The 15,504-nt window shown below is 20.2% G+C and overlaps 4 protein-coding genes across 4 annotated transcripts; all 4 read left to right on the top strand.

Moving 5' to 3' along the window:
* Positions 1–755: 755 nt before the first annotated feature.
* On the top strand, positions 756–1,637 carry PY17X_0847401 (fam-b protein; the record flags this gene model as incomplete). The annotated part of the gene is made up of 2 exons (XM_022957025.2): positions 756–824; positions 954–1,637. The coding sequence occupies 2 exons, from the start codon at positions 756–758 to the stop codon at positions 1,635–1,637; spliced, it is 753 nt and encodes a 250-aa protein (XP_022810808.2).
* A 2,871-nt stretch (positions 1,638–4,508) lies between these two features.
* PY17X_0847501 (PIR protein) lies at positions 4,509–5,590 on the top strand (the record flags this gene model as incomplete). Its single annotated transcript, XM_034637523.1, has 3 exons — positions 4,509–4,523; positions 4,649–5,401; positions 5,492–5,590. 3 exons carry the CDS (start codon positions 4,509–4,511, stop codon positions 5,588–5,590), a joined length of 867 nt encoding a protein of 288 aa, XP_034493478.1.
* A 2,655-nt stretch (positions 5,591–8,245) lies between these two features.
* Positions 8,246–9,326, top strand: PY17X_0847601 (PIR protein; the record flags this gene model as incomplete). The annotated part of the gene is made up of 3 exons (XM_022957922.1): positions 8,246–8,260; positions 8,369–9,151; positions 9,240–9,326. 3 exons carry the CDS (start codon positions 8,246–8,248, stop codon positions 9,324–9,326), a joined length of 885 nt encoding a protein of 294 aa, XP_022810826.1.
* A 2,519-nt stretch (positions 9,327–11,845) lies between these two features.
* On the top strand, positions 11,846–12,933 carry PY17X_0847701 (uncharacterized protein; the record flags this gene model as incomplete). The annotated part of the gene is made up of 3 exons (XM_725912.3): positions 11,846–11,860; positions 11,998–12,759; positions 12,847–12,933. The coding sequence occupies 3 exons, from the start codon at positions 11,846–11,848 to the stop codon at positions 12,931–12,933; spliced, it is 864 nt and encodes a 287-aa protein (XP_731005.3).
* Positions 12,934–15,504: the final 2,571 nt, after the last annotated feature.

A 15,504-nucleotide genomic window follows, 5' to 3' on the forward strand; every position in this document is an offset into this window, starting at 1 on the left:
ATACTTGGAAATATGAATATTTTACATTATTTGAATATAAAAAATATATTTGATGTTGTATATTCTGAGATATATTTATAAATAAAATGATTAGATATCAATCTATGAAAAAAAAAAATTTACAAAAAAATGGGAAAATAAAGTGGAGAATATTATTAATATTTAAAATTGGAGAAATATAACAATAAAATATAATAGATTAAAAATCATTTAAATGTAAATAAGAATGATGTTTTGTTAATGTTTTCATTATATGTTTGTATTTATTCATATAAAAAATATATATGTATCTAATATGTTATTATTTTAATTGATATTTATTAGTTTCTCATATGTAAGGAATAATGGAAATATATAAGTTCATAAAATATTAGGACCATATCACTAAATATGCTAATGTATTATAAATTGTATTAAAAAATGATTTGTATAACAAATTTTCAAAAAATAAATTTTAGGGAAAATAGTTTATAAAAATGGTGTATTTTTTGAGAAAAAAATAACATAATAATATGTATATCGATAAATACTTTTAATGAATATAACGGTGTTTATAACAACGGTTGCATAATTCTGTTGGAAATTGAAAAAATTAATAAATGAAATAAATTGCATAGTTTTTTTATAGATATATTTATTGATAAATTTAAGAAGAAAAAAGTAGTAAATATTACTATTTTGTGAATAAATATGAAGTTACCATCATTATTTCAAACTAATTTATTATTTCAATTATTTAATAAATAAAGATAAAAATGAGAGTGAATATTTTAAAATACGTTCTTTTTTCAATTATTATTTGTTTTTTTGAATATGGGAAAAATGTAAGTTACATATTATTTTCATTTATTATTAATATTTGATTATAGTGTTTGTATCTATTTGTAAAACATTTAAGTTAAACAATTAAAATGAATTGGAAATATGTTAATAAATATTTCATTTCTTTGCAGGAAATATGGGATGAAAGGAATATAATAAAATTTAGAAGCAATAGAATATTAGGAGATGTAGAAAAGAAGTTCGATTTAAATGATTTTTATGAATCAACTTTTAGTCTTACAAAACAACTTAATGAGTACAATGATGATAACGAAGAAATTATACATATTCGAAATGCTATAAATTCATATATAAAGAATCATAAAGACAAGAGTACATTACCCGATTTAAATAAGTTAGATAAAAGAACTAAAAAGTTAATTTATAAAATTCGAGAAGAATTAAAAGAAGTAAAAAAAGAGATTGATAATATGGGGGATAGTGGAATAACAACAAAAGTGATAGAAAATAAAAGAATAAGAAAAAAAGATGAAAATAATTATGTATCAGAAGGTGAAGATTATAACCAATTGGAAAATGATGTAAATTCCTTGGAGACAGAATATAAACAGTTCGATTTAAGTAGTATTGATAATTATAAAAATAAACGAAAGATAAACAAATTGTACGAAGGATTAAAATTGAGGTCAATATTGTTGGTTTTTCTTTTTTTGGTGATAATACTATCAGGAACCGTTCCTATCGCATTTACTGTTTTATGTTCCGTGGTTTCATTTGAAACATTTATTAGGTCTTGTCAATACATTAAATTAATCAAAAAAGTATATATAAAACCCAAAAAATCAAAAACATGAAAATAACCACTCTTTATTATTATGTTTTATTATACCTGTTTAAATGATTAAAAATAGTATATTTAATATTTTTTGGCATAAAAGTTACATTTGTTTACGTTATATAGAATAATGAAATATGATTTAATAGTATGTTTCATTATATACATTTAATTTAACATATATTTAATTTAATATATAATTAATATATCTTTGTTTAGTGTTTGTCAAAATCTCATTTGTCCATATTTTCATGCATATATATTATGTAATAATTTAAACGCACTTATTAATAAAATTATAAGCTATGGTGAGGTTTAGAGTTGCATTTTGGGAAACTCGTATTTTGTGTCAGGGTTCTGTACTATAAGTTATAGTTTTGTTTTATGTAATCTCTGTTTTGGGTTAGGACTATATTTTTATTAGTTTGTTTATAATTTGACAATATTTATTACCTCGTATGCTTAATTACGGGATGTCGTCTAAATATGCAATCAAAATGGGGGTATAAACTAATATGAAAGGGGCAATACCATAATTCCCATAAAGTATAATATATACAATTGAGTGTTCATGTCGATTTAATATGATTAAAATAAAATGTCTATATTGCATATATTAATATAGATATTTGCTATATAATAATTTTTATTAAATAAAACTTGTTAATGAGGGAGTATATTGAATTATGCACATCATAATATGTTTCTTAATTTTATGGAGATTTTATTTAGTAAAAGTTATTATTTGTGTCATTATTATTTTGATTTAAATTGTATTACGGGAATATATGTTGTAATAATAGCATTATATGTGAGGGTGGATATGAATTATAAGATAATTGGTTTTGAATATTGCTGTGCATTATATGGGCATATTATTATTGTTAATTAAGGACACTTGGGACATATAATAGATAGTGATAAAGTATAGGTTGATATATATCGACAATATAACGTTGTCTATAGATATTATTATGGTTCTAAGATTTTTTGAAGTTTTAATTGTAGTTACTATTATCTTCTTGTATTAATAGAAGTTGCTCCATACGCTTTAACTTATCATAAAGGTAGAACATTATATTAATCACTATTAATTTTTAAATTTTGAGGTATAAATATATTATATTTTAAAATAGTTAAAAGAAAAAACATAAGTATATTAAATATAATGTTATAGTTCTAATAATTATAAATAATATGATATATAGAATATCGCTATTGTTCTAATATATATAATATTGTATCAATAAATAAGTACTGAAATATGTTAAATTTGGGAAACATATACAATTATATATTAATGCAAAGTATACAGAAAAAGTATGTAATAATTAATTTGAACTAATAATATTTTTATTAGGTTATTATATATACAAAATATAAATCTATAATTTAAATAAATTGTTATTGTGAAATAATATGTTCCAAAATAGTTAATTTAAAACAACAAAATACGGAAATATTCTACATTGATTTAAAGGATTTTTATTGAGTGCACTAATTGTTCCGTTGTACTATACATTGATATAGCAGTAACAATAATAATAGTAATAACAATAGATAAAGTATTAAATACGAAAAAATCATTAAATCCATTTGATACACTCCATGGGTATAAATTCATTATATATATTATTAAAGGTGTTATCAGATTAAATTGTATGTATACAATATAAAATGAAATATTATAACATTTATTTAAGTATGCCTTAATGCGATAACATTAGACTACCAATACCAAGCAAAATAATATTAATAATTCTATAGTTTCCTTAAAATATAAAGGCAAACTGCATATTTAGAAAATAATTTAAGCCATTTTAAATGAACAATTTTAATATGTATACATGAATTAAAAATTTTAATGGTAGAAAATATAAGAAATAATTAAACTGTGTAGAATAGATAAATCTTATATGGCTACATTATTGTCTTAAAAAAGCATACGTCCCTTATCTCTCCTCTCAAACGGCAATATACTAACCTAATACACATAGTTTTATATTATACTTTAAAATTTGTATCAATACTTATTTATGTGTTATATATTTAACATTTACTAAGTACTATTTTAAAAAAGACCTACATATAAAAACTTATTTAAGCTTATAAATACGGGTTCAGTGCTAATTGCCGCTTTAAAGGTGGAAAAATATGGAAAACATTATAAAATTACTAAATAAATAATACTTCTAAATTGGAATATGTAGGAATAAAAATAAAGTTATAGAACTCATTAAAATTAATTATGAATTTATATACATTCATTAAAAACAATATAAATTTATACAATTTGCATATAGATGTAAGTAAAATAACTTAATTTGAAAATACTATAATTTTAATAAAACAGTGGTTTATTGTATTAGAAACAAGTATTTAAATATTTAATATATTTAAAAAAATGACTATTTATATACTTTAAGGATTATAGTAATAATATAATTTTTGTTTTTTTAGATTTATACAGCATTTAATTTTTTGAAGGAGAATCATTAAAACATAAGATATATATATATTCCTTTTCTATGTTCAAAAATACTTTAAATTCTTTATAGAAGGATATACATTTTTATAATAAAGTTATACCAGATGTTAGTAAGAATAGTATTTATTGTATAAAATGCATCATATATTTAATAAAAAGTTTATTAAGCATCCCTCTATTTAAGGTAGCTTAGCTAATTAGTATAAACACAAATAAAACCTTTTTTTAGTAATAATATTATTTTATTATTCCATATTAATTTATTGAAAAACTTATAATATATTTAACTACAGACAGCTGTAATATATTGAGTTAAAACATTTGCATCACATATTTGGTGCAGTACATATAAAAGAATATGCCTCTACTCAATTTACAAATCAAAAATAAAACCCCATTATAATGAATAAGGAAGTGGTATATGCATTTTTTAATAATAATAGTTCCCTTTACATTTTTTTTATATTGTATTACATATAAATATCATTAAACTTTATTTTAATAATTTGCGTTTTTATTAATTGTTTTAACTGCTTGCTTAGTGTAAAAGGTTCAATAATGTATGGGAGTGGATTTCCGATGGATTGGTTGTAGGAATTAATACAAATATTAATAAAAATTTGGAAAAATATTGTGATAATGGATCATGTGATGATCCTTTCGGAAAAGTTAATGCTGGATGTTTATATTTGTTTGATGAGTTCTTTGCGGGTTTTACCCAGTTTAATTCTGTTGCAAAAAGAAAGATCAATATTGTTGATTACATTTTGATATGGTTAGGGTATATGTTAAACCGTATCAAAAATAATGAAAACGGCACTATAGGCCTTTTTTATGAAACATATATAAATAATGATGATAAAGATAATAAGTATAATCAGAAAATAAAAGAGGTTACTGGTTATCAGACTTATAATGAACTTATAGATATAAAAGAAGATTTGATGAGTATTGATATTAAAGTTATGTCTAGATTTTATGATGCGTTTATATTATTATGTGACATTTGTACTGGGGTTAATGAAAACAACTCAAATTGCGATAATAATTTAGGAAAAGCTGAAGAATTTGTTGAAAAATATGATGAACTTAATGAAGATTATTATAATGGTATAAACAGCCCCTATAATCAATTATTATCTACATTATCAGATGATTATTATAATTTAAAAAGTATATGTTATGATTTTCCATTACTTCCAACATATTCACGAAAATATGTAATAAAAAGCACACTAATTTCAATTGGATTTATATTTGTTGCCGTATCAATATTCTTGGGAATTGCATATAAGGTAAATAATAAGTCAATTAAACAATATATTCAGCACTGGTTAATTTGTGAATATAAATAAATTATACATTTTTTAAAATTTTTATATTAGTATTCGTTACTTGGATTTCGGAAACGATCTCAAAAACAATGTTTAAGAGAAAGAATAAAAAATATAAAGAAGAAACTGATCATTAATAAATTATTCTGAATATGACGATTGATGTATTTTAAGAAACTATCTATTTGGAAATATATAAGTTTTTATCATAATTTTTGCATAATTTTGATGTTGTGGAACCCACATTCGGGTCAAGGTTAAATATTATATTGTATTCATTTTTTATAATTTGAACACTAATTCAATATATGTATCATTCCGTATGTTTAATTTCGAGATGAAGTTAAAAATATGTACTCCCAAAGGAGCATTGCCATTAATATGAAAAGGGCTGGATAACATTTTGTCATAAGTTATAATATATATAATTGAGTGTTCATATCGATTTAATATGATTAAAAAAATGTCTATGTTGCATATATTAATTCATATTATGCTATATCATAATTGCCTATTATATAAAAGTTGGTAATCTATGGTTACATCGAATTATCCATATCATAATATACAATACATTTCTTTATTTGATGAAACATTTTATTTAGTAAACTTATTATTTGTATCATATTTGTTTTAATTTAAATTATATTACGCCAACTGAACTGTAATAATAGCATTATATGATGATTCATTTGGAACAATTGCCTACATTACAATATATATTCGGATTAACATGTGTTTTTAACATTAATTAAACATATTACCAATGTATAATAGATAATCATAAAATATAGACGTATGGTATATCGATCGAGATTCGATAATACAACAATGCCTATAAAATATATTTTATGCATCTAACATTTTTAGTAATACAACAAATCGCACTATATATACAATATTTTTTATGTTTTAATTGTAGTAATTATTATTTTTTTGTATTAAAATTAATTAGTATTAATAGAGTTTCTTTATACGCTTTAATTTATCATAAAGTTATAACATTATATTAATTACTATTAATTTTTAAACTTTATAGTTTTGAGGTATAAATAATTATATTTTAAAATAGTTAAAAAATAAAATGTAAGTATATAATAAAATTTAATGTTATAGTTTGCTATAATACTTATAAACAACTTGGCATATAAAATTAACGTTATTGTTATAATATATATAATATTGTATAAATTACTAAAACTGAAATATGTTAAATTTGTGAAACATATACAATTACATATTAATGCAAAATATAATGGTATGTAATAATTAATTTAATTTGAATTAATAATATTTTTATTAGGATATTATATATATACAAATTTACAAATATATAATTTAAATATATTGTTATTGCGAAATAATATGATCTAAAATGTTATACTTTAAAACAATGAAACAAGGAAAAATACTAATTGAATTAAAGTATTCCTCTTGAGTGAATTAATTACTTCGTTGTACTATACAGTGATATAACAGTAAACATAATAATAGTAATAACAATAAATAAAGTATTAAATACGAACAAATCATTAAATTCATTTGATTCAAATATATTGATATATATTATTAAACTTGTAATAAGAATAAATTTGTATGCATACAGGATAAAATGAAATATTATAACATTCATTTAAATATGCTTTAATGCGATAATATTAGAATTAACACTATCAAGCAAAATAATATTAATAATTCTATAGTTTACTTAAAAATATAGTTTATTATAAATACAAAAGCAAACCATATATTTAGAAATTAATAACTCTAAGTTATTTTTAATGAATAATTTTAATGTATACATTAATTGAAAGTTTTAATGGTAGAAAATATAAAATATAAATAAATCTTATATGGCTACATCCTTGTCTTAAAAAATCATACTTCCCTTATCTCTCCTCTCAAAGTGCAATATACCAATATAATACACATAATTTTCTATTATACTTAAAAATTTTCATCAATACGTATTTATGTGTTATATATTTAATATTTACTAAGTATTATTTTAAAAACAATATGCATTAAAATAGTTATATAAGCTTATAAATACAGTTTTAGTTCTAATTGTCGTTTTAAACCGTGGGAAATATGTGCAAAATATATTATAAAATTATATAATAAGGTATATTTCTAAATTTAATTATATAAGAATAAAAATAAAGTTATTGGACTCATTAACATATATTGTAAAGTTATCTATATTAAATAAAATAATATTAAAATTATTTATATGCAATTAAAAAAGAGAGCAATACAACTTATTTTATAAATGTTATAATTTTAGAAAAAACTGTATTATATATTATAAGAAACAAATATATTAGAAAAGATATATTTATATACTTTTAGAAATTATACTAATAATAATATTTTTTATTTTTTATATTTATACAGTTTTTATGTTTTAGAAGGACATTTATTAAAACAAAAGATATGACGTTTATTTTCTATATTAAATCACATGCATAAGGAGATATATTCTAACTTATTACAATGTTGCTTTAATTTTTATAATAATGATCATATGATTGTTATTAAGGATAACAGTTTATACAAAATTGTATTATATATACAATAATAACAAATGTATTAAACCCCCCCAAAATAAGGCAATTTATCTAACTACAATAAAAGTATATATTGTTCCATATTATCTTTAAATTGATATTAAGAATAATAAAAATATTTTTATCTACAAATAATTGCTGTATATAGGATTAAATAATTGTATTATCTATTTTAGTATATATATATAATATGATACCCCCTTAACCTAGAGATTATAAATTATATTCCATTATAATGAATGATGAATTGGTATATACATTTTTTGATATTATATTTCCTATAAATTTCATTAAGTTTTATTTTAATAACATTTTCTTAATACATATTTTTATCAATTTTTTTTAAATGTTTTTTTAGTGTGGAAAATTAGATCTTTTGAGGAAATATTTATCCGATGAATTAGATAAAGCGGCAGATTTTGAATTAGAAGAAATTACAGATTACAAAAATTACTGCCCTGGTAATAACTGCAATAGTGAAACCGAAAAAATTACGGTTGGATTTTTATGGTTACTTGGACATTATTATTCTATGCTCCAAAATAAAAGTTATGATGAAAATAATACTAATGCATTTTTTCTATATATTATTTCATGGTTTAGTTATCAATTAAATCAAAGCACAAAACACAATACCACAAAAATATACGACTTTTATAATAGTCATGTAAAAAATAATGATAAATATGAAAAATTTATAAATGATTCTGGTAGATATACAGGTCTTAATGATTTTATAGATAAACAAAAAGATTTATTGAATATTAATATTAAAGATCTGTCTAAATTTTATGATGCATCCAAATTAATATGTAGTATGTATGGTAATGTTGCACAGAGTCAAACAGGCGAAATACTGTCAAATAATGTGAAAGAGTTTGTTAAAAAATATACAGAGCTAAAAAATACATATAATGATGAAGGTTCCCCGCATAGTAAAATATTGTCTGTTTTATCAACTGATTATAATAATTTAAAAAATAGATGTAAACATATTCAATCCCTTCCAGAGATAACAGAATTTTCTGCATTAGCATCTACATATGAATTTACATCATCAAGTTCGTCGACAGGAAACAAATTATTTACAGTTTTATCGATATTTGGTGCAATAGCATTTTTTTTAGGAATATCTTATAAGGTAAATAATAAGGAATTAAAAAATTATTTTCATTATATATATCCAAATGTTAACAAAAAAACATCTATTTCTTAACATTTTATATTAGTATTCGTTATTTGGATTTCGGAAACGATTTAAAAAACAACAAATAAGAGAAAAAATAAAAAATATAAAGAAGAAAATGAATCGTTAATATATGATTCGAAGAGAATGTCTATTTCAGGAATAGTATTAATGATTTAAATATTTTAAGAAACTGTCTATTGGGAAGCAATTTTTGCATAATTTTTATATAGTTTTTATGTTGCGGAACCCATATTCGGGTTAGAGCTAAGTATTATATCTTTATTTAATTTTTTATAATTTGAACACTAATTTAATATATGTTTCATTCCGCATGTTTAATCACAAGATGAAATCAAAAGTCCAAATATGCCCCCCAAGGAACATATCCATTAATATGAAATGTGTCGCATAATATTTTTTCATATGTTATAATATATTAAATTGAGTGTTCATGTCAATTTAATATGATTAAAATAAAATGTCTATATTGATTATATATGAATTCATATTATGCTATGTCATAATTGCCTATTATATAAAACTTGTTAATCAGGGGCTATATTTAATTATGTATAAAATAAAATGTTTCTTTGGTTTATGAAACATTTTATTTAGCAAAACTTATTATTTGTATCATATTTATTTAGATTCAAATCGTATTTTTATAACCGAACAGTATAATACTTTTATATATCAAAGTATAATTATAATTGATTCATTTTGAATATTCACCTACAATATAATATACCTTCAGGTTAATGGGTATATTTTTATTGTTAATTAAACATATTACCAATATATATTAGGTATTCATGAAATGTAGATCCGTGGTATATCGAGATTCGATAACACAACGTTATCTATAAACTGTATTTTATGCATCTAACATTTTTAATAATCAATAAAAATATACATATTAACAAAAAATTAAATTATAGATATATGTATACAATCCTTTTATTTTTCGATTATATATAGTATCATTTTATGTTAAAGTTTTAATTAATATTAATAGAAATAGTTATATATACATTAATTTATTTACTATAAAGGTATAATATTAGATTGATCATTATTAATTTTTAAACTTTATAGTTTTGAGGTATAAATAAATTATATTTCAAAAGATTTAAAAAATAAAATATAAGTATATTAATAAAATATAATGTTATAGTTTGTTATAATAATTGTAAATAATTTGATATATATAATATAGTTATTATTATATGCCTATACATATGATCTAATAAATACTATACTAATAGCTAATATTGAAATATTATTTTATTGTGAAACCTTCATATAATTAAATATTAATATTATCGAAAATACACATAATAATACATTATAAAGGCATAATTTTTATATATTTGTTAAAGATCCAATTTGGGTTTATAATTTTATATTATAAAATATGGATAAATAAAAAAAAGTATAAAGACTCAACGTTAAATATCTTTTTATTATTCAATATTAACGCGTATTATATTATCATTGTTTAATAAATAATCTTTAATTACAAATAGCATTGTTTTATCATAAAATTAATATAATATAGATCTTTTAATAAACTATTTGAATGTATATACATTGATAACAATAATAATAAAGTATATAAGATAAAAATGAACATTGTAGAACATTTAACGAATATTTATCTAAATTTATATATTAAAATTGCAAATATATCTTATCTCTCTCCTCTCAAAGTGCAATATATCAATATAATACACATAGTTTTCTATTATACTTTAAAATTTACGCCAATAATTATTTATTTGTTAATATTTAATATTTACTGAGTATGATTTTTAAAACAATCTATATTCAAAGACTTATTTAAGCTTATAAATAGCATAAGTACTGATTCAGTACTAATTGGTGTTTTAAACTATGGAAATGATACGCGAAATATATTCTATAATTATCTAATACGGAATATTTATAAATTTAAGTATATAGAAATAAAAATAATGTTATAAGACTCATTAAAATAAATTACGAATTTATTTATAATAAATAAAAAAAATATAAATTATATAATTTGCATAGAAAGAGGAACATGTAACTTAATTTGAAAATACTATAATTTTAGAAAAAACAGTATTATATATTATAAGAAAAAACTATATAAAAATTTAATATATTTTAAAAAGCGACTATTTATATACTTTTAAGGATTATAGTAATAATATTATTTTTTATTTTTTAGATTTATATAGTACTTAAGTTTTAGAATTGAAATCACTAAAACAGAAGATATAAATATATTCCTTTTCTATGTTCAAAAATACGTTAAATTCATTATAAAAGTATATCCATTTTTATAATAAAGTTATCCAGATGCTAGTAAGAATAGCATTTTTGTATAAAATGCATCATATCTATATTTAATCAAAAATGTATTAAGCAACCCTCTATTTAAGGTAATTTAGCTAATTATGATAAACAGGAATATAACGTTTCTTTACTAATAATATTATTTTATTATATATAATAATTTAATTATTAAAAAGTTATAATACATTTAACTACAGACAGTTGTTATATATAGGGTTAAAGTATTTGCGTCACATATTGGGGACAACGTATATAAAGCAGCATGATTCTACTCAATTTACAAATTAAAAATAAAATCCCATTATAATGGATGCCGAAATAGTATATGCATTTTTTAATAATAAAAATTTCCTTTACAATTTTTGATATTGTATTATATATAAATTTCATTAAACTTTATTTTAATAAAATTTTCATTAATGCACATTTCTAATAATTATTTTTAAATATTTTTTTAGTGTAAGAACTTCCTTTTAGTAAGGGAGAAATTCCCCGATCAATTGAACAGTGACGGAAAGTATACATTTAAAGATGAATATTTCAAAGATTATTGTACTGGTGGTTGTGATAATGATTTCAAAAAAATTAATGCTGGGTGCTTATATTTTTTTGATGCATTTTTTAAGGATTCTTCTTTGTTTGAGAAGGTTGCAAAAAATAACATCAATATTGTTGATTACATTATTATATGGTTAAGTTATATGTTAAGCCTAATGGAAAGTGAATTAAAAGAAAGTCTAGTTTTTTTTTATAATATATATATAAAGGGTGGTGAAAGGTATACAAATACTATATCTGGTATTAATGAATATAGCAGTTATATGGAACTTATAAGTAAAAAACACGATTTGACGAATGTAGATATGAATAAAAGTATTATATCTGAATTATATGATGCATTTAAAATATTATGTGAAATGTATACTGAATTTGATAAAAATTCAAATTGCACATCATGTTCAGAAAAAGCTAAAGAATTTGTTAAAAAATACGAACAGCTTAATGGAAATTATAGTATTACTGGGAACAGTTCATATAATAAAATGTTGTCTAGTTTATCAACTGATTATAATAAATTAAAAGATAAATATAAAGATAGTTCATCCCTTCCATCGATAAAATCAACACAAATTACATCAAGTTCGTCGATAGCAAACAATTTATTACTAGTTTTATCTATATTTGGTGCAATAGGAATTTTTTTAGGAATTTCTTATAAGGTAAATAATAAGGAATTAAAAAAAATATTATTATATATATGCAAACATTAACAAAAAAATCGTACATTTCTTAACATTTTATATTAGTATTCATTATTTGGATTTCGGAAACGATTTAAAAAACAACAAATAAGAGAAAAACTAAAAAATATAAAGAAGAAAATGAATCAATAATATATAATTCGAAGATTAATAATGATTAATATATGTTAAGAAGTTGTCTATTGGGAAATAATTTTTGCATAATTTTTATATAGTTTTTATGTTATGGGTCAGGGTTGTATTGTGGAACCCATATTCGGGTTGGGGCTAAGTATTATATATTTATTTAATTTTTATAATTAAACACTAATTTAATATGTGTACTATACTCGTATTTTTAATCACAAGATGAAACCAAAAGTCTAAATATGCAACCAAGAAGGGGCATAAGCTAATATTTAATGAATTGCGCAACCTGTTTTATAAGTTATAATATATATAATTGAGTGTTCATGCCGATTTAATATGATTAAAATAAAATGTCTATATTGCATATATTAATATAGATATCTGCTATATATGAATTCATATTATATAAATCTTTTTATCAGAGACTATATTGAATTATCCATATAACAAAGTTTCTTTATTTTATGAAAATTTTATTTAGTAAAACTTATAACATGTATCATATTTATTTTGATTTAAATCATGTTATCCAACTGAACTGTAATAATAGATATTTATAAAAGATCGATCGAGAATCGAAAATACAGCGTTATCTATAAAAGGCATTTTATGCATCTAACATTTTTAGTAATACATAAAAAATGTACTATAAATATATTATAATAAATTTATAAATTATAAATATATATAATACTCATTTTTTTCATTTCAATAATTTTAATTTATGCTAATGTTCTAATTTATATTGGTAGGAATAGTTATATATATATATTAATTTAATTATCATAAGGTATAATAATAGATTAATCACTATTAATTTTTAAATTTTATATTTTGAGGTATAAATAAATAATATTTTAAAAGATTTAAAAAATAGAATATAAGTATATTAATAAATTTTCATATCATATTTTGTTCTAATAATTATAAATAATATGATATATAGAATAACATTATTATTATACCCCTATAAATATAATATAATAAATTACTCTACTAGTAACTAATATTGAAATATTGTTTTATTGTGGAAACTTCATATAATTAAATATTAATATTATCGAAAAGACACATAATAATATATTATAAAGGTATCAATGTTATATATTTGTTAAAAATTCAATTTGGGATTTGTAGTATTATATTTTAAAAAACTGAATAAATAAAGAAAATGATAAAGACTCAATCAACGTTAAATTTCTTTTCATTATTCCATATTAACGCGTATTATATTATCACGATTTTACCATAGAATTAATAAAATATAGAATTTTTAATAAATTATTTAATTGTATATACATTGATAAATATAACAATAAAATATATAAGATAAAAATGAACTATGTAGAATGTTTAGCAAATATTTATTTAAATTTATATATTAAAATAGCAATATATCTTATCTCTCTCCTCTTAAAGTGCAATATAACAACCTAATACATATTGTTTTCTATTATATTTTAAAATTTGCATCAATATTTATTTATTTGTTAATATTTAATAAGCATTATTTTAAAAACAATATGCATTCGAAGACTTATTTAAGCTTATAAATACGGGTTCAGTGCTAATTGTTGTTTTAAAGAATGGAAAAGATGGGAAAATATATTATAAAATTATCCAATAAGGTATATTGGAATAATAATAAAGTTATTGAGCACATTAAAATTAATTTTGAATTTATCTACATTCATTAAAAACAATATAAATTTATTTAATTTGCATAGAAAATGTAGCATGTAACTTAATTTGAAAATACTATAATTTTAATAAAACAGTGGTATGTAGCATTCGAAACAAGTATTAAATATTTAAAATATATTAGAAAATATTTATTTATATACTTTTAAAAAATATACTAATAATAGATTTATTAATTTTTAGATATTTACAGGTTCATGAGTATAAATCTATTTATTAAAACATGAGAAACAAATTTGTATTTTTCTATATTGAGACATACTATAAGGAGATCCATTTTTAACCATTATAAAATTCCTTAAATTTTTATAATAAAATTAGAATGAATATTATTAATAATCATAAATTTAAGCATAATTTATGTTATACATATGACCAAAACAAATATCTCCAATTTAAGGCAATTTAGATAATTTCAATAATATATATATATAAACTTACTATAGTATTACTATTGTATTATTACTTTACATTAATTTTAAATTAATACTAAAAATAAAATATGGTTAACTACAGATAATTGTTATATAGAGAATCCAATTTTATGCCCCATTTTGATGCAATATATGAAATTAATATGATATACTTAATTTATAGTTTAAAAATAAATTTCCAATATGTTAACTAGTACAGTGGTACATACAATTTCTTGAATAAAAATATTTGATATTGTACTATCTATAAATTAATAATACGTTCATTTTAATAGACATTTTTATTCGATTTTTTAAAATTGTTTCTTAGTGTAAAGAGTTTGATACTTTAGGGTTCAGGGTTCAGGGTTTAGGGTTCAGGGTTTAGGGTTCAGGGTTCAGGGTTTAGGGTTCAGGGTTCAGGGTTTAGGGTTCAGGGTTCAGGGTTTAGGGTTTTCAG

This window comes from Plasmodium yoelii (assembly GCF_900002385.2).
Source record: "Plasmodium yoelii strain 17X genome assembly, chromosome: 8".
Lineage (NCBI taxonomy): Eukaryota > Apicomplexa > Aconoidasida > Haemosporida > Plasmodiidae > Plasmodium > Plasmodium yoelii.